Source organism: Phoenix dactylifera, chromosome 8 (assembly GCF_009389715.1).
Source record: "Phoenix dactylifera cultivar Barhee BC4 chromosome 8, palm_55x_up_171113_PBpolish2nd_filt_p, whole genome shotgun sequence".
NCBI classification, from domain to species: domain Eukaryota; kingdom Viridiplantae; phylum Streptophyta; class Magnoliopsida; order Arecales; family Arecaceae; genus Phoenix; species Phoenix dactylifera.
Genome location: NC_052399.1, coordinates 13,490,819 through 13,512,047, shown reverse-complemented (window position 1 = coordinate 13,512,047; position 21,229 = coordinate 13,490,819). Strand labels below are relative to the sequence as shown.

General features: G+C 38.4%; 1 protein-coding gene across 1 annotated transcript; it reads right to left on the bottom strand.

Moving 5' to 3' along the window:
- Window positions 1-1,515: 1,515 nt before the first annotated feature.
- On the bottom strand, window positions 1,516-20,112 carry LOC103695898 (nuclear pore complex protein NUP155). Its single transcript, XM_008777348.3, has 13 exons — window positions 19,699-20,112; window positions 17,025-17,194; window positions 16,466-16,592; window positions 14,244-14,506; window positions 12,522-14,145; window positions 12,234-12,446; window positions 11,616-11,863; window positions 11,080-11,503; window positions 10,035-10,237; window positions 9,544-9,898; window positions 6,832-7,050; window positions 6,247-6,575; window positions 1,516-1,815 (listed from the first exon to the last, which is right to left on the bottom strand). The coding sequence occupies exons 1-13, from the start codon at window positions 19,855-19,857 to the stop codon at window positions 1,698-1,700; spliced, it is 4,452 nt and encodes a 1,483-aa protein (XP_008775570.2). The 5' UTR covers window positions 19,858-20,112; the 3' UTR covers window positions 1,516-1,697.
- Between the last annotated feature and the right edge of the window lie 1,117 nt (window positions 20,113-21,229).

Genomic DNA, 21,229 nt, shown 5'->3' with positions numbered 1-21,229 from the left:
CCATTCATTGCCCAGTTAACTGGTCTGGTGTGGTTGTCAGGGATTGGTGCTGTACACGAGGGTTAAGTAGTGGCAGTCGGGGTGCTCATACATTATTCAGTTAATTACAGGCTTCCATGTAGGACTGGTGAACCGAGCAGCAAAATGGTGGTGATCTGTAGCATATTTCTATCAATATTAATCATTTCAACACTTCAAAATCAGAATATGCTTCTATGGGGATATTGACGATAATTCATGTTGATTTCACAGAGTGGAGGTTGCTTACATAAGAACCATTTTAAACTTGTATCCGAGCAGTGCAGTTAATATTTCTCTTTTTTCTATCTTTATTCTATTATATAACGGAAAGCTGGATTGGGACATTTCTATTGGATGCATGATGGAGTTGGGCGCACCAACTATTTTTTTTTTCTTTTTCTTTTTATTGGTTTCCGAGTAACACAGTGGTTTAAGGAAGACTCGTTCTAACGTGAGGCCGTGGGATTTCTTTCTGCAAGCCGCTTGACGGTATCATGAGAGTGAAATCCCAAAGTTCCCACGTATAATAATTACTATAGTAAATTCTTCTGAGCCCATCACTTCCTCGGTCTTTTAGATATCCATGTAGCCATCCTTGCTTGATTGTGCACCTCCCTCCCTTTGATATCAGAGAGAGAGAGAGAGAGAGAGAGATCCGTTCACTTTTCCTCGCATTGAATCTGTTGCTTAAGCCATTGGCTACTTTTCTGACGCAATGCTACCTGAGCCACACATCCAGTCGTGAATTAATACAAGGTGTAACGTATATCGCACATATGCTCTATTTTAGTAAATATAGCTATATCAAAAATAGATCTAAGATTCAACGTCATCCCTTTTCAAAGCCAAATCAACCATGAATGGAATATCTCAAGAAAAATGATGAAAAAGTATGATGATGATACCGGCTTGCAACATAGTTGCTAGTATGTATTATCACTACAACTATAAAGCGAAGGCTTAACTTTATCCATTTTTAGAAACCAAATCAATCAAGAATGAAACGTCTCTAAAAAAAAAAAAGATGATGATCCAACCAAGAGTGGAACATCAATAGAAGAAAAGGTGGTGATGATACCAACTGGAGTCAGAGTCGGCCGGAATGCTGTGTTTTGGAGTTCTCCCTATTTTAACCTTATCCCTTCTGAAAGGCCAAATCAACAAAGAATGCATCTCTAGAAAGAAAAATAATTCAACTAAGAACATCTCTAGAATCAACTTGACCTTATCCCTTCTGAAAACTAAATAAACCAAGAAGAGAACATATCCAGAAAAGAGAAATCAACCAAGAATGGAACATCTCTAGAAAAAAAAAGGGATGAATATTAGAATGGAACAGCAACATGATGATGATGATAATGATTCAACCAAAAATGGAACATCTCTAGGAAAAAGTTGATGCTGATGATGATTCATCTTTTCTAAAATGGTACCATCATGCACAAGCAAACTGCTTGTCTAATATGTTTGTAGCATCATAACCAAACAGAAGTATAGAATAATGCCTGTTTGCTTATCTTAGTGGGAGGTGTAGAAAGCTGAACCATATCACACATGGAAAAATGCAGTTGCTGAATTCCTGACCTCTTCACATAGATAACAAACAAATTTTGATTCTTGTATGAATACATGCACTGAGATAACTTACACAAATTCCGCAAATAATGATAAGGACATCAAAATAGCTGAAAAGAAGAAGGGGACATCAGCTTTTCTTCAAGTTCTCGGAAACCTCGGTAAACAGGCTCAGTTTGATTCTGTGGGAGGGCCAGACATCGCACCTCAGTCATATATCTGTCATTGCAAATCAACATGAATAGTGTTCATTAGTTGTGATCATGAAAACAACATTTCAAAATGGAGAGAGGATTCCACTATGGAAGGAAATTAGAAAAAGGCAAGCACCTATGGGTGAGTCATTCATAATCCACTTATAGTTTTCAGATAAAAGTCTATAGCAAAACATTAAGGCATACACCAGCAAGCTGTCTTATTTAAGAAGCCTCATTCTAGAGACATGTCCGAGCAAGCACCAGTTAACATGCATAATGCAGTTTAAGAACAAGTGAACCACCCTTTCCAGGGTCTTTGGATTTCCCTTTGGGTAAAACATCTCCCCATTTAAGGTTTCTTTTAAGAGTGTCCATCACAAAAAGTGACAAAATATCTCAATTTAATGTTTCTAAGAGAGAGGGTTTTCAATCCAAGGCATGTTCAAAGTGTACACGGACAGAAGAAAGTTCACTTATGTGGAATCAGAATCGGGATTCTGTTGAAGATGATTCAAGCAATTCAATGTTTATTTTGATTTGGCAAATGAATATACAATAATGAACGGTTTTATACAGTAATAAAAGTATAGTATAATCAGCAGAGTATTAATCTCTAACTTCTAAACTAGAATAGGATGGTGCAGAAACATCAGAGCATAAGAAATATGGTAATTCCAATATCTAAAGAACGTGAATTCATGGGTTGATTTGTTTGTTGACCTTTCAATGTTTTGCATCAATTAAGATTTTCATAACAACATATATAGCATCCTCGTGCTAGATTAGTTGTTGTTAAGAAATGAACTAACCAGTTCAGGTTTGAATGGGTCATTCACACAAGTTCGTGCTTGAAACAGCTGATTCAAGCTCCACCATAGGTTGACTGGGTGAAAATAGGATTGTGCATAAAACTTGGTGCAGCTTAGGACACACCACCACAAATCAGAGCAAGTCAGGGAAATCAAACCTATTTTTCTAAATATGGTAAAGAATAGCCATGCAAATCTATTACAATTATCTGATTAAATATTTCCAACTTGATGGTCATTGATCAAAACTTACAGGGAAATCAAAGGAAGTTGCTTTTAATTCATCAGATTGCTATAGGAACATGCAATAACACGTATTTCGTGTTTAGACAACATGTTATGATGAGGGGAAAATAGCATTGTGTTTTAGGAGATCAGAGCAAGCAGTTCAAGAAACCAACAAGAGCATAGAAGAAACAGTTAAGAACCTCCTCTGTTTAGGTTTGAATCTTTTTCAAGGTGCTACATGGTCAAGGCATTTGTGATGCACATAGCAAAGAAGCATAGAGCTACTCTGCATTTTCCTACTACCCAAAAATTGTATAGCCTTGCGGCCCAGGAATGCCAAGGGAGTGAGAGCTCTATATGTACTCTTTTAAGACCCATTTACTGAAGAGAAGAAATAGCTACATAAATAGGGGATGAAGATGAGCTTGATAGCCTGATAATGCAGTCTGAATCTGACCTAATTTTTTAACAATTGCATCTAACAAATGGTACCATATAGAATACTTGTATGTATGTGAATATCACAAAAAAAAGATAATGGGAAAACCTGTGGACCTTGTTTAGTATGTACAAGTCTGAACCACTATTTTGAAACGCAGCCACTGGCTCAGGCAGTTCCTCTATTGGCCCGCGTAAGGACTGATACATAGGCAGCCCTCATATGCAGGCTAGTCCCCTAGCTGGTGCCTAAGCAGGCTGTCTAGGCTTACAAAACAACAATCGGGTTTGGACTATCCATTGGAGTGAGTCAAATGTTAGGTAGGTGGACCAAGATGTCAAGCAGGCAAACTATAATCCCTATGTATATCTTGTTTGTGCCCAAACATCATAGGTTTTGCTAATTTTTTCAGTTATTACTTCTGACTGTGTATTGATTATTCGTCATTTACTTGAATTATAAGTATGCTTCATTTTTTAAAAAGATCAGTTACTGTCATTATAAAATCAATGGGAAAAGTTTTAGTTTGATATTTTGACACATCAAGTCACACTTGTTATAAATGTACATTTTAATTCATTCATAGTTTTCAAGAATATGACTATGAATGCTCTCCAATTTGTTGATTTTTTAATTACAATGCGCACATGCATCCACCAAACTGCCATCCTTCTGCCTAAGCGTTATGCAGCCCCATGGCTGCCTGAATTCCACAACCATTTCTAGAAACACCAATTAAACCCAAAAAACTAATAATGAGAATATAGCATCCAACTCTTCCCCTTTCCCTATCCAACCTTCAGCACTCCCGAGCAACCGAACCCACTAACTATCCATCCCATCTCACTGCTAACCCTGCATATCCCTTACGTCTCACAAACTCCCTTTATTGAGGGTAAACCCCCTTCCCGGTCCTCCACTCCATTTGCTCTTTATGTAATCAGACCAACCCCACTAGCCCTCCAGTAAAATATACTCAAGCCCTTCTCACTGCCACAAACTCCTCACACCCACACTTCATCATTCAGCTCTTAAGAAGGACAATATGGTTGCAACCATGATGTACTCCAGCTTCAACACATGGTTATGATCCTTTTGACACCCTCTAAGTTGCCAGTGAGGGACTCAAGCACAACAATCATGACCAACAATCCCAGCCCTGGGCTGCACTTCATATTCCCCTCTGTCACTCTTCAAGCATTACTTGAAACCCTGCCAAGGGTGGAAACAAGCTGAACATAAGCAAGCTCCACTCTGTTCAACTCAGCTTGAAAATATTCAGGGTCAGCTCGAGCTCAGATCAAGCTTGAGCTGACCTAAGAAAGTTAAGCTTAAGCTCGACTTGCACATGATCAAATTTCAGCTCAAAAAGGCCGAGGTGTCTATGGAATGGGCGAAGTGAGAGCGAAAGGCAGAGAGGGATCCTCGGTTAAGAAGAAGTGGAGGGAGATCTGGCAGCGGATGATACAGAGATGGAGAGGGTGATCTGGCAGAGGCATCATCAATAATCCATTGCAATTGTGAGGAGGTGATGTTAGGGAGGCGGCTATGGAAGAGGGGGAGTTCCTCAAGATGTCTTGGTGACGGGATGAGGGATAGGATTGGAGGTGGAGGCAGATGCTGATATGGAAAGAGTGCAATTACAGTTTTTGAGTCGTCTCATGCAAGGCCAATAGATCTAGCCACTGGATCTTGATCTAATGACTATCGAACAGCTAAATTTGTTTAACCATCACGTTAACATAAAACAGCTATCAAACAAATGATAAACATACAAATGTTTATTAACATTACTCACTTAAATTATTATATTATATTTTTAGATATATAAATATTTATATTAATCATAATCATCTCACAATCATCTAGCATTTTCCCAACTATTTGGGGTCGGCACATTACATATATTAATATAAATTAACTTCGAGCTAATGGGAGTAAAAATCGAACAAATAGGGTCCGGCTGGAGCTCAGCTCATTCGCTAACTAAGCAAACCAAGCTCGAGCCGAGTTTTTTAAGCCGAACATGAGCTAGCTTGCAAGCAGCTTGTTCGTTTGCCATCTCAAGCCTAACCATGATCATCGTCACCCCAAACCCGAGTTCCACCTCCTTCTCTATAGCCTTACTGGCCACTTCTTAGAGACCTGTCATGGGCATGGTTGCTCCCTACCCTAACCTCTTCAATTAATATCCCTACAACTCACCACACCTCCCTAAACCCTAATCCTTCTCTCCACCAATCACCAAAATATTCCCCCACCTAGCAACCACCCTGCGCTACCTCATTGTTATCCACCCTCACCCTTTACCCTTGCCTAGTCCTAGTCCGGCTTGAACTGAACCAAAATAAACGAATATTTAATAGGATATGGATCCTATTCAAATTCTTTCTGGCTCACCGATTTAACCAAATCTAAGTCCTATACAGTACTTCCTATCCATGGAAGCCCTGCTAAAATCTCGACACTTACCATCCCTAAATATAACAAATAAAAGCCATAAATAGGCAACAAAAATAGCTCATTGTTAGGGAAAAATGAATCTTTCTAAAAGAAGAGTTGGAGCAGGGAAGTTTAGATAAACAAGAAATAATAAAATATCATTTAAACATGAATGCAATCGAAACTCCAACTGGCTGATGTTGAATTGTGTTGTTTGCTAAATATATTTGTTAATGTTTCAGCCACATTGTGTTCAAAGTTCAAACCAGAAATAAAGGTAAGGCATTAAAATAAAAACAATAATTTAAGAGATAAATGAACTGCTCTAGTTCATGAAGACAAAGAGCAGTATAGATATTACAAAAATATATAAGATAATTCCAGCATTAGAAAAGAAAATATGGGACACCTACATATGCATAAGAATTCAATTTAAAGACTGAACTATCATAATTTATAATCCTTGAAAGATAGATTCCTTGGTCTGCAGCATGAATTAGGCACAAACATGTGTATGATATCAGAAGAAACTAACCTGTTTGCCAAACTAGTGATTTTGTCCCGAATTCCTTGTTTTACAACTGTGGTGTGCTCTAGGGACAATGCCCCCCCAAAAATTAAGGAAGCCCCAGCTGTTGTAGTTCCCATATTATGTGCAAGCACAGACATAGCCCACTCTCGAAGAATCACAAGGACTGATCGTAGAAGACGCAGTCTCAGATTTGGTGAAGGTAGAATTGCTCCATTTGATAACAATTGGTCATAAATGCTCAATACAGGCTCAGGTGCACCTCTACAGGCAGCAAGAAGAGCTCTTGCGACATCCTCATCTCCAACTAATTCGACTCCTGAAGTCAAACGTTCCTGCCAAAGACAATTATTTAATATACAGAAGCAGGAAACAGGTCTCTGTAGTGTTATTCCATGTGCCTTCTAATATTAATTTCAATCAAATAGCACCATCACATGCACAGCACACAAGCAGCAAGGGACAAGTCTCAGTAGTACTAGTCCATGTGTCATGATGGCAATCTATAACACCATCACACGCACTAAAAACAAGCAGCCAAAACACAATATACAAAATCATAGTCAAGATGGAAGCATAGACAATTTTTACCAGAGCAGCCTTCTCAAGATGAAGACATAATGTATCTAAAGGTAAGCAAGCTCCATCTCCAGGATAAAGATTTGACCCCACCCTCTTGAGCACAGAACATGCTTCTGCAACTCCACCTCTTGAAAGGGCTTGATCGAGAAGCCTAGCCCAGGTTTCTCGAACGATCTTGCTATCAGCATCTCCAGAATAGTTTGCAAAGTTGAGCATTTCCAAGCATATCTGAGCAGAATAAATCATGTGAGGCAGCTTACAATCATTATAGACAAAGAAGAGAGAAGGAAAAAAAAGAACGCTTAAAGGTAACAAAGATGAAATGTTTGGGCGTGAGTACCAGAATAACATAAAGAAGTGCCTAATGTCACAAAATAGTCAGAAAAAGTTCTCCATGTGAAGTTATTAAACAAAAGACAGCATGTACAGTATTATAACTTAATGAAATTCTTATAATTCACAATAAGTTTATGTTCGTATTGAATCTAAATATATTATATAGATTTAGGTACAAAAAAATATTTTTTCTCATGGCAGGTGGAAAGGAGGTCACACAACGAAAGTTCAAACTATAAGTGAAAACACTGAATCAACTAGAGGATCTGAAACATTAAAGTGCCGACTCTATAAGTAAAAGTTAAGTCGATTAGAAAAATTTTAAGGTGCACCGTACAATATACCAAGTTCACAACCTAAAGTCAGATTCCACAATTTGAATAACCTTGAATCAACCGTCGACGAATTAAGTTCATTCTTTAACATGCAGGCCATAATCTGATGACTTGTTTCCAACAGGGTCACAAAAGACAGATACCATCAGCATCATTTTTTTGTAGTAAATTGAAGGCATGAGTGGAAAGGGAAGCTACATTAGAAGTTTTGCTTTATCCATCCATTAGGCTCTTTGTATCTTTATCAGTTCAGGTGTAACCTTCCTAGAGGGGATTATTATTGTCATTGGAAAGTCATTAAGCTATTCGACAATTCCCAAGGTATCTTGAAGTGCTTAGATTGATCATATTGTATTAATATAAGGTTAAACTTTCACTCATATAAAAAAGAAAAATATGCCCTTTTGAGAGTAATAGATTGTGCTGATATTTCTCAACTCGAAGATGTGAAAAGCACTATGCAGGGGGATTAAATATCGTAGACGGAGTAATAGTATGATTCAACATCCAGTATTCTGCATCTGCCATCATGATTGTACGTAAGATCAGAAGTAGATCTTTTTGCCTTGAGTATCAAAAAATTTTCTCTTTGCCTTGAGTATCAAAAATTTTAGAATACCAGAACGACAACTGTTAACAAGATGCAAGAGTCTACCAAAAACTGTAATTAATAATATAAAGCAAAGTGTAATCACTTTGATTCCAATCTTAGCCTTTAATTTACAATGTTCATGACGCATACAATCAGTTTTCAAGACAGAATGATGTTGATGGAACACATCTAGGAAGATTTTGTATAGACTATAAGCTAGCAAAGAGGTATAATGGATGGTCCAAAACCCATATTCAAATTAAACCTTGATCAAGGTACGTACTAGCAACATTAAAGAGGTGTAGTGCAAGGTCATCATGGGAACTACTTACAAGAGGTATGTTCTGAGCTGCAAGGAGCCCTATGGATTACATTCATCCTTTCAACTTGTCAAACACAAATTGCAACCTAACTTTTGTAATGAAATTAAATAAGCATTATACTAATTAGAGCAAATTGCAATATTCATCTACGCATAATGGTAACAAACAAATGTAATAGAGATTTCAAACATGAACACACAAATACGAAAATTAAATTGGAGTGAACCTCCAAGCATGTGTTTGTATAATGCATGTGCCTGAGTGAGAGTGTATCCATGTTTGAGCATCTAAGCATGCAAATACATACAGTATGACCTTGGACTGAGGGCTTACAATATCATGCTTTGCAAGAGTTGTCCATAGTCATAACATCAAGCAAGTGATGCAATATGGTGTTTCATGAACGAAAACATGCATATTTTTCCAAGGCAAATAGTCATATTGAGTTATTTTGAAATCCAACTATGTTAATGACACCATAACTGTTAAGACATCTTTGTCCTAGCCTGCTTATAATTGTAGATAAACATTAGCGTCCAAGGACTGCACCCCCCAACAATAACTGCCGTGCATGCACATATATACCCTTAGTTTAAGTCTGCATGTATGATTTCTTTTTGACTGAATGTGTTCTAGCAAAATTAAAATCTGGTTCTAATATATTTTCACTGCATAGTACATATGTTCTCTTAGGTCTTTGAAATATAGTGGCATGCCATACACATGTCTGTGCTGCTATTAGCAGTTCTCTAAGTGCATTTCAGTTGAAAATGTTACAGTTCAAGGCAGACCCAAAACTTTCAAGGCAAGGTGGAACGTCATTTTTAGATTTGCACTGAATGTATAGCGATATGGCATATCAAACTTCAAAGAAAATATCTCCATTCAGAAATCAAGAACTGACTCAAATTCCACGCAAAGCAAATGTGAAGTGCATATGGACATCAATGGCAAAGATGAGACAAATTGCATGAGTTGGGGCATGAAACATTATTTTTTACAGCATTTTTTTGATATAGCTGAAACCATCAGTGATGATGATCTCTAAAAAATAAAATAAGTATCCTTAATTCCTTATGCAATATTTGATATAAAAATGGCAGGATAATAAAATCTTTAAAATGAAAAGGCAGACCTCCCAAAGCTTAAATGGAACAGCATATTCATTGTATAGCTGAGTAATGCTCTTCAGGTTCAGCGCTAACTCTTTCGCCTTGTCTTTAGCTGACTTTAAAATTTCAGCATCACCTGCTTGGTTACTTTGCAGAGAGGGGTCATTTGAAAGAGCTTCATTAGTGCCCATTAAGTTTTCTGACCTTGATGCTATCAACTCCAGCTCCTTTTTTATTTTCATTTGGAATTGAAGAACTGCAAGTTTTGCTTCAAGCATATCCAGCAAACCATCATCAACAGTATTTGTGGTTGAACCGACAGGACCAACACTAGTCGCACTTTTTGCCTGCAGAACTGCATTGCTAAGATATTGATGCCTGGCTTCACCAAGAAAGCATGTGTTATAACTGATCGTAAATCATCCATTTAGGCTAAAAATGGATTATTATAAGTTCAGGAATCATCTTAAAACCTTAAGGAGGACAAAACAAGTGGAAATCATTGTTCACATACCTCTGCTCCAAAGTGGGAGCATCCTCTGCTTCAGTGCATTGCCTTTCTGCCAATCTATATAGAACATGAGCAGCAAGGAAATGCTGCCGCTTCAAGACATAATACCTGGCTAGAAGGTCAAGATACTTAGTGTGACTAGAAGGAATAGGTGAATCAAAATCACCTATCGGAGTAGTTGATGTTACTCCAGCAACAGCCCGGACCTAAACAGAAATGAAATAAGAAATAAACACAACACACATCCAAGTCAGTAGACCCTGCTGCACAGGCAAATAGATTTCAATTTCATGAAGTGCCAATAGAATGTTTTCTCTGATTAAAAACCTGAAATATCTAAGTCACCATCACTAAGCAAAAATTTCCAAATGGCCATTATGATTAACCTTTCCACTAGCAAGAATTTGTAAAGGTTTCACATTTTTAGCCAGTTCCGTTGCATCAAGTTCATCCCAGCGATTGGGAGTTTCCTTCCTGCCAGACCTAAAATCATCTAATCTTTCCCATTATTCCAAATTTCCAACTAATGGATCGATGTAAAGAGAAACCCAAGCATATAACAAGCTCAAACTGCTGTTTGAACTTTGAACAAATTTCCCTAGAAAAAGAAGAATTTTAGATATGGGAAATACAGATTTAAAAAAAGCCTGTAAAGGCACATAGTTCATATAGTGAAATCTCCAGGTGCATGATCAACCTTGAACGGCAGGGGGAATAGCAAAGTTGAGTCATATTAGGGAAAGTGTAATAGTCTCTTGTAGTTCAACATCCATTAGAATAAATACATATTCAATGTGCTCTCAGATGTATTATTTGGTCTATAAGTTTGTGCATTGAGTGCCTACATAAAGATTTTGCATGGTCTTTTTAAAGTCTTATAGGTTGTGAACCATTTGTAATGGTTTGACCATTTGGCCTTATGCCTCGTCTAACTTGCATTGACTTTGATAGCTCCCCCAGTTTCAAATTTATATCAGTGCATATATAATTGGAAAAAACAAATCTAGCAAAAGCCTTTAGAACTCATTGAACTTCAAGCAGAACAAACCTCTTGCAGTGGCTTACGGCCAGCACTCTGCAGAAAGGACACCAAATCTGAACCTCCATACTCCAATAATTCATTTTCAAGTCCGAGTTCAATCATTGTCCTGTATAAATGTTCATGAAAGGCCGTGTCAGGCCACTGGACACTTAGCTGAATAATTTGTCTTATGTATCTGTTCCGAGAAGCCTGATCAAGGACGGATCCTGCACCAGGAAGTCTGACAGAATTGCCAAAGTCCCTCTGCATCCCACTTTGTCCAACACCCTTCAAAGAACGAAGGGCATTCATAATTATTTCATAGCACTGTTCACGTTCAGCAAGGGCACTATCATGGGTTCTCGGATCAATTCTGCCATCAACTACAAGACCCCTGGAGTAAAGTGTTTGAGCTTTTTGCAGTGGTAAGCGTACTACAGCTTCATAAAACCTGCAGTATGCAAAGAGCCACTGTTAGTTTTCAAATATTACTCTTCAGAACCGAGAAATAAGATCATTAGATTCTATCAGAAATTTTATAACATCAAAAAGAGAGCATTAACCTTAAGTCTTCAAATCGTTTGCATATGGTGCTCAAATCTGCAGACTCTGGAATTTTACTTAAGAGGTTGAAAGCATCTCTAGCAAGATTTTCCCTCTCATCAGCTTTCATAGTGACAGCAGCTCTCTCAAGACACTCTACTGCTAGGAAATATTTGTAGTCAGACTCATTGAAGTAACTTGGACAACCCTCCCTTAGTTTCATACTGATCTCCTCTACTGTGCCTCTGCCATCTGGACCAACGTAGTACTGGGACAATTGAAAAGATCATAACAAAATTAGCTCAAATAATAACATCCGATAGTAAGCATACCAAGGTTTTCGATACCGGTATTGTGTTGGTACGGTCCAGTTCCTGGTACCAATACTCAATATTAGGACCTTACCAAGTATCAGATCCCTCTACTGGTACAAGCCAGTATGCCCAGTATGGTCCAGTATCAAAATCCTTGAAGCATACAACTAACAGTGAGAACTCAAGCAGCATCAGGCCATAAATGCCAGGAAATATAGCATGACATACCCTTGTATACAATTATAATCTACAACAGTAGGTAAGAAGACACAACAAAACATAATGCACATAGCATCTAGAAGTCATAAGTTTAATCATATTCACCTCCATAAGACCAGCAATAAGTCGCATGGCAAGATGATCGCCCTCCTCAGAACATACCAACTGATTGAATGTCAACTGAATCAATTTCTGGCGTAGAGTGCTATCTAAACCCTGAACCAAGCGAGTGACATGATGATGGGAAATAAGTTGAAGCAAGAAAAGTGCTTCGCTAGATCTTCGGAGTAACCGCCTAAGACATTCCATTGCTCTCACCTGTATAATGTATCTCAAAGTTAGCTAACCAAACGGAACCCAAATTTATGCCGGGTCTACATAGTTATTGCTTACCTCCATGGCAGCTAGTTCTGCCGAAGTGTAAAGAAGTCGTTGTCTTTTATTTGATGCAAAACCATCTCCTGCATCAGCATTTTCGGTTTGTGTCGCAAATAAATTTCTTCCTTTATTATGACTACCTGCTCCCACATCTACACCAGTTCCATAGAGAATAGAACCAGCATAATCACCTAGACCAGCAACATAACCATAAAGCCCCCGTCTCTTGTTTCTTCTGGACCTTAAAAATTGTTCTAAGGAGCGAATCTTGGCCTCAAGGACTTTCATTGCTGCAGCAGAGAGCCTGCAAACAACCACCCCGTCTTCAAATCGACCATCAGAGCCCAGTTCCCCTCGAACTACCATCACAGGCAGTTCCCATATAGGAAATAGCAACCTAGATGAGCACAAACAAAGTCCTTCATGTGCACCAGAAAATACAGGTTCAGCCTCTTGAACAACCTGCCCCATGCTAAAGCCTCCACCTGGAGTTTTGGCACTCGACAGAGCAGTAGTACCATCAAGTTGTGGCATTCCAACAATTCCTGGATCCTCAAATGCTTCAGCTGCTTTCTCAACAACGGTGTTGCTTATAAGATTTTCTTCAGCATATACTAACTTTGCCGCCAGCATTAAACACATAGCTGCAGCCTCTCCAGCTCCAAAACGATTGAAAAAATCTTCTATTTGTTGTCTCGGTGTATTGGACTCAAATAACCTTCTCAAGATGTCCACTGGCCTGTTAAAAACTACCTCCATCAGACCCATGGAGCTAAACACAACAAGCCTCCTCCTAGGTAAGATATGTTGCGTTGGCAAATCTCCTCTAGCCCAAAGTTTTCCAGAAGCCTTTTCAGATGATTCTCTCAAACCTGCAAAAGCTTCTGCATCAGAGTACAAGGATTGCACCGTGACTGCAGTATCTGGCAGCGGCAAAACATCAGCAACACAGAGCATTCGGCCTTCAACAGGCAAAGATGATACTATTTCCCGTAACGCACGAGAGCTTCTTGCAGCCATTCCAAAGTTACTGGAAATAGATGATTGCATACTTGAATCCCTGGTTACAATCAGAATAGAGGAGATAGCTGAGGCTGATGAATCTGAAAGTACAAGAGTTCCTGCAGAACAAAAACCTGTTTCCACCTTCAAAGACAGATCTTCAGGCTGAGTTCTACCAGCACCTAAGGGAGGTGAAGGCCTGGTTGCAACAACTTTTAAGCAGGATGGCCTTTGAAGAGCATTAAGTCCAGTTAAACCACCAACAGAAGAATTATTTCCACCTGATGAAGAAGTTGAAAGGTACAGTCTCCGGCCATCGGACAAAACAGCAACCATGTGGAGCCATTTTGATTCCACAGTGCATAATGGTGCAATGCAAACTATTGACGGTTTTGCTGCCCGTGCAACTGCTCTTGATCCAGCAGATCGTCTACCCCCATACTGTGTCTCACGGGGATCAATCAAGTTTTTCTCTTCAGCAGTTTTCTTGAGTGGACCATCACCATTTACACCTAGATCAAACACTTGTAGTTTTGAGCCTTCAGTTCGTGCATAAATGATGTGCCTTTCATTATCAACAACCATGTCAACAATTGGATCAACAGCTCCAAATTTAAGGGCATTTGGCAAGACCCACCTGAATACCAAAGCAAAATTTGTACATACTAAGTGATGCAATAATAAGTAGCAGCAGCAGGTTTTCATAGTGCTCATATGTTGTACTGACATGCATACCTCGAAATAATACTGCCCAAACCTGTGGTGAGGCAAACCTTACGACAACGCTTACGCCAGCCTGAGCCAGTTGTGTACTGGATTTCATAAATGTGTCCATCACGGCCAGCCAGGAAAATTTGACCTTTATCCGTACATGCAATGCATGTCATAGTGACTCCATCTGATGGTATTGTATACTCAGGTAAAGGTTGTAAGGAAAGCTCAGCATACGGATCTGTTCCATCCCCACTAGCAGTGCAGCACACTCCAATGAGAATCAACTAAGACCATCCAAACAAATTAACAAACAACAACATCCATAATAAGTATCATAAGCAGGAAAAGATCACACATAATGTCAGAACTCAGAATATATGAAAGAGTTAGTTAAAAGCATGAAGTTTCTTGAAGACTTCAACCGCAGATTTTAACCTTTTTACATCAGTTACGTAGTCCTTTATTTTGAGTTTTAGTGCTTTCCACTGTGTGATGGAGACTAGATGATCAAATCTTAAGTCTGGAGCATGATAAGTCCATGATGTTGCAACTTAGGTAATCTACAACATCGTTTGCTTAAATTGTGTACCCTCTAGAAGGTCCAGCAAATGGAAGAAAAGATGGGACAAGATAGAGAAAGAGATGAATAGACATCATTTCTCGCTTCGGCATCTGTATGCCCCAAGGTTCGCTACAGGTACCAGTTATCGTACTGGTACCGTGCCAGTATGGTATGGTGTAGCCCCCATTTCGACATAAGGTAGGGAGAAACTTTTCTCACACCCAACAATAGTATCACCTGAATTCGGGTGGTCAGTACAACACAAAACTAGGTAGAACCTCGTTACAATACCAATACCTTACCAATATGGTACAGTACACCCGATACGGGTTAAAAAGATGAACCATGGTATGCCACACTTCACCTGCTAGTTCCCTACAATACACAAGTGGACTAGTAACCAGGAAGGAAAATCTGTAGGAACAATTTTAAAAAGATATTTGATTAAAAAACTTAATACATTGTAGTTATATAACCACTGGAAATCGTAATGGAGCCAATGACCTTAAAAAAATGTCCTTAGGGCATCCTAAATTTTTGTCCTTGTACATAGACAGATTTTAAAAGCGAGATGTATGGATGATTAAGATTACAAATGTGACCTACAATGTTCTAGATGACTTTTCATTCTAAGATTGAAAATTTAACTTCTAAAGCTAAAATCTATAAAATTATTAATATATTATTTAGCGACTAGTGAAAAAGTACGGGAGAAGAAACAACAAGAACAATAGCAACAAGAACAATAGCAACAAGAACAACAGCAACAAAATTGAAAAAAAAAAAATCATTGACCTATTCATAAATTCAAGAAAAAAAAACACTTATGAGTAACAAGTGAACAATTTATAAAACCTATATCACATTAAAAATTCTAATTCAATTGTTCAGGAACGGCTCAAAGAATCATCAAACCAATACAAAAGTTGAATAATCAGGCAGAAACTGTATCTATGAAAATGAAGTACATTATCAACAGCTCAGAATTAGCACCAGTATATGATGAAGTGTAGTGAAGTGTTGCAAGACACCAACCATGAGGAAAATAATACTACTCATGACCTCAAGTTCATGCCATAGAGCACCAACAGAGGAGAGAATTAAGGAAGATCTGGAAGTGATGAAAAGAAATCTGAGGACATATACTATTTAAAGAACTAGCCATTGTTTAAAATGGGACGAGGTGCATCTATGTATTTTACTTCATGCAATAAATATCTCACTATTTACATATTCGTATTCTATGGTCGGACCATCCTATCGGACATTACATAATATCTGGTACACGATCAGGAAATACCTTATATCCCAAACAATCAATATTGAATCCACAACATATACAAATAATCAGTGACGGTCATTGTATGTGGTGGATATCTTGAACGTGAATAATGGGAATATAAGGTTAGTGACATAGATATGAAGGAGCAGAACATAAAGGACTTGCTATGTTAACTTTAGCCCAACCTATGTTGAAAATCAAATCATTTCAGCAATTTATAGTGTGTTGGGTCAACATAGATATTTATTGGAAAATTCCAGTTCAATAGAGCAGTAGAACGTTGATGATACTATTAATGTGTTTTTACAATGCTACTTGGAACATAAATTAGGGTTGCTAACAAGAGATAGAGAATTAGTGTAGTTCAATCAAAAACAATTATAACAACACCATCTCTACCTCGACAGGAGTTGCTAGCACCAAAAGATACTGGATTGCTTCAACAAAAATTCCAGGCTTTGATTTAGCAAGGCCAACAGCACAAATTGCTTGCTCCTCCGCACTATAGTCAGGGCATTGTCCATCCCTATTCATAGAGCAAACTCTTGAAATATTAGATTCCTGGCATATACTAAGCATCAAAGCAAAAACAGCAAGTAAGAAGGACACAGCACGAAGAAAATGTTGTTGCAAAGGATCATGGAGTTTTCTCTATCTAATCTAAAACCTTTACAAATTATATGTCAAACAGGGATGACAGTAATGGCTACCAAAAAGGTATAGGAAAGTAAATGAAAAATGTAAAACTGCAGCATTTTTCTGATATTTTGTATTACTGGAACTTAATGAAACATTACTAGGGCAATCCTAAGTTTCCTAACTGAAGTAAATAAAAAAAGTGTAGAAAAGCATGTCACTTTTAAATATATGCACATGTCATTTAATCTGGACTTTAGTTTGACAGATAGAAAAGGAGAGTAGTTCCAAACAAAGTTGGGCTAGCATCCTACAACGTTACCACTTATCAAAGCGCCAAAGAAACAAAGAATTGTCAACCGATGCCCAAGCTCGGTGTATCTCAGGAAAAAATCCACAAAGTGCCGTTCCTTCTCCACCGGCTGCATTATATCTCTCAATTAGCATAGGAGGTAACTCCCGAGTCTCCACAACTTCAACCAAAGGAGGCCACTGCAGCACAAGCACTCATTACTAAAGGAAGAGAACATAAATAAAAAGAAGAGTATCGTTAAAAATATTAGTAGGAAAAAAAAAAGTTGACAGAAATATATCAGATCTACAAGAATGGTGAGAAAGGAAACTTTGCTACTCATATAATATGAAATGATCGTTTTGAAATTTAAGTGATCAGATCAAGTCACACAAAAACTATTGAAACAAAAACACAAACTAGAAATTAGAAGTTTCTAAGAAAGATGAAGTAGTCAAAAATACAAATCAGAAAAACAAGAGATTGTGGTGGTGATTTAGTTTTATTATGTATGGTACATGTTGATGGAAACCCAGAATTATTAAGCTAGAAGTTGTCGTTTATAATTACAGAAGTTCATTTACTCTTCCTTCCAGGCTTTTGTTTTCCTGCCCTTTTGCTTTTCTGAAAGGATCAAAAAGGCATCATATAGGTTGAAACAAATAAGAAGACAGCGGAAGCATACTTTTAATTCTGGCAAATTGCAAGATCAAATCCCATAACAAACCTCAAGACAAGCAAAAGTGCCAATCAAGCAGGGCAAAAACTAAATTTAAGGTCAAAAAGGCAAAATCAAACAAAAGCGGGTAAAAAGCATGCAAACAAAACCTTCCAACAAGGGGGCAAGGGTTATTGCATGGAGTTAGATCCGCAATCCAGACTCAAAAAGCTTCTAGTCGCTAAAATGGCAACACCTTGAGAGCACCTCAATTATGCAAGTCACTTTGCAGCCAGGGCCGGCCCGAGCCCTAGGCGACTGAGGCGGTCGCCTAAGGCCTCGGGCCAATGGAAGGCCTCCGGGAGCAGAAGCTGGCTACGAGTCTTCCCCCTTGATGGAAGGGAGGTGGAGGGTTTCCTGGCCTGCAGAGGGGCAACTGGGGAAGTTGGGGACAGTAGTTTTGTTTTGGGTGGAGAGAGAGAGAGAGAGGAGGGATTTGGTTGGCTTGATACACGCCTGAAGCCACTCTTATCTTTCATCCCTTCTCTTTTTTGGTTTTGGTCTTGGTTTTCCTTCCCTCACAAGTCATTACTCCTGATCCAGCTGGGCCATCAGGAAGAAAGATAGGGGGATTGGAGATGGACTTCTTGGAGGGTGGAGATTCTTTTAATTTTCTCCTCTCGGTTTCTTCTCCCCTCTTGGGTGGTAGAGAGAGAAAAGGAGGGAGGGGGTTGAATGGCTGCTGTGCCGTGATGTTGCAGTTGCAGCTTCGGTGCTCACTTGAAGGGGGAGATGGGTCCTTAGCAAAAGAAAAGGAGGGTAGAGAAAGAGAAGGAGGGAGGGGGGGTTGAATGGCTGCTGTGCCGTGATGTTGCAGTGGCTGCTTGGGTACTCACTTGAAGGGGAGATGGTGGGCTGGGACTTTTATTAATTAGATAGAGTGAATTTTTCATAATGACCCTACTTTCTCTTACAGAGAGGTTCCTTTCTGGACAAATTCTTTGACCATGAGGCGCCATGGGATGACCTTTTCCTATTCTGCTCTTGCTTCACAGGGTAAACAGTATTGCCAAGAACAGTTTCATGGGCCTTTTTTTTTAAGTATTTTTTTTTAATATTTTCATTCAAAAATTATATTAAACTGAAGAGACTTTTTGTCTACCTTTATTAGATTCATGCATCTTTGTTGAAATAGTGTACTTGACAGCAATCTATTTCCATAACATTTTTTTAGATATTTTATATTTATTAAAAAAAATTATTATTTAAAAAAAAGAGGCCTCATTTATTGAATTCGCCTTAGGCCCTCAAATGTATTGGGCCGCCCCTGTTTGCAGCCACAGAATCCAACAACTTGCTTTAGACATATTACCTGTGAAACCGTTTCTGTAAATATCCTTCTTGCAAAGCCCATATTGGAATTACCTCAACTCAATAACAATAATGGTGATAATCAGATGTATAAGCCATTTGAAATTACCTCCATGATATCGTTATTTTCTCCTTTTGATGTTTTATTTTTTTATTTGTATCATCTCGACACACGTAAGCATCAATATTTATTCACAAATAAAAAATGAAAAAAAAAAATTGGTGGAATTCATTAAATACCTCCTTGAGATGGGAGGACTAGGGGTGGCTTTTCTTTTCTTGATGTTTTCCCCCGATTTTGCATCAGTTCATCGCATGTAAAAATCAGTATTTATTCAAAAGGATCAAATTTCGAGTTAAAAAAAAAATTTCGAATGCCCAAGATTATGAGAGGAGCAGAGGCAGCTTTTCTTTTCCTGATGGTCCCCCCCGAGATTTGCATGAGTCAATTACGACTCGGCATTAACATTTTTGGGGGAAAAAGAACAAAGATGGAATAAAAAACAAGAAACCTTTAGAATGCACAAGATTGCCTCTTCTGGGATGGGAGGAGCAGGATGGATTTTCTTTTCTTGATGGTCATTTTTTCCCCTCAATTCGTATCAGTTCACTAAAATTTGTTCAAAAAGATCAAAAATTCGTGAAAACAAGAACTTCTAGAATGCACAGGACTACCTCTTTCGGATGGGAGGAGTAGGGGTGGCTCGCGTACCGCGAGGCCTCAAGAGCCTCTTCCAGGTCGAGCTGCGCGGCGACGTCCTTGCCGATGCGCTCGCTCACGAGAAGGCCGGCGGAGGCCACGTCCGGGCCGATGACCTCGTCCTCCCACGCCATCTGATCTCCTTATATTTGCCAAGAAAGAGAACAGACGAGGGCGGGAGGACGAAACCCTAGAAATCCAAGAGCTATAGAATTCGGGGGCGATCTCTGGGAACGAATCCCTCCGCCGCAGCAGAGAGGGGGAGGAGAGAAGGGGGAAAAAGAATTGGCGGTGGGATTTGAGGAGAGGCGGGTAGAGGGCTTTAGGGAGGGTTTTCTCCGGTTTTGGAGGCGGGTTTGGAGCTTATATAGCTGCGTTTAAAATTAAGCAAGATGGTTATTTGCCCGAAACCATGTCTGAAAGGAAATAATTATGGTGATAACTAGCCGTCAAAGATTATGACCAGCCGTCGTCAAAGATTATGACCAGCCGTCAACTTACGTGGTATGGTGATGACTAGCCTAATCATGATTATTTTATCAGAAAATTTTTTAAAAAAAATCTGGTGATGACTAGCCGTTGTGATAGAAAATGATTGGTTAGGACTGTGAAATTGCAGTGTTATTTAGCAAAATTTTTGTTCAAAGTTACAGTATTATTTTTGAATTAATACATCTATATGTATTTACAGATTTTAAGTTATAAAACAGATTAAATAATGATAATTATTCTTATTAAATAAAAATAACCATTATAAAGGAGCATTGATTAGATGGTATTTTTATCCCTACAAAATGCAAGTATAATAATCGTTTGAAAAGTATATTTATTTTCATGACCATCAACCTTATTTCTAAAAATATTTTCAAATTTTAATTTTTCTTAGCGTAATTTTCTCTCCGTATTTGAACATTAGGGTATGGAATAGAGGAAATTAAACTTTGAATGTTTACTTCTTTTTTTTTTCCTTAATAGTTCTTATCAGAGGACAGAAGAAAAGTATATTTATTTCTTAATAGTTCTTACTGGTGGATACTACACTGCAAGTGCTATCCGATTCAGTGGCTGCTACCAAGCAACGTAGTTTTGGAGCGCATCTTCAGGATTATGTGAATAGATTTGTCATTGGAAATGCTTGAATGAAGCTAAATAGAAATGTGAAAAATGATGTAACATTGGCATTCTCTTCTGAAAATTTCTTCTGCAACAATATGTATACATATCTATTTCATATACAGTGGGAGCTACAAATTCCTGCTCATGTAGACAGGAAGCTTGCATGAAGCCTTTAACTTCATCAGTGATAAGTATACTCTCAATTTCATGGATCTTCCGATTTCAGTTATTGCCTAAATGTAATGAGAAAAAATTCTGATTAGAAGTAGCCTCAATTAATAACGAAGCCTAGTCTAGAGATTTGCCTAGCTTGCTTGAGTTCGGCTTCATCAAACTCAATTAATAAATAAATATTGTACATCATTTATTTTCTGCAAATCAAAAATATCA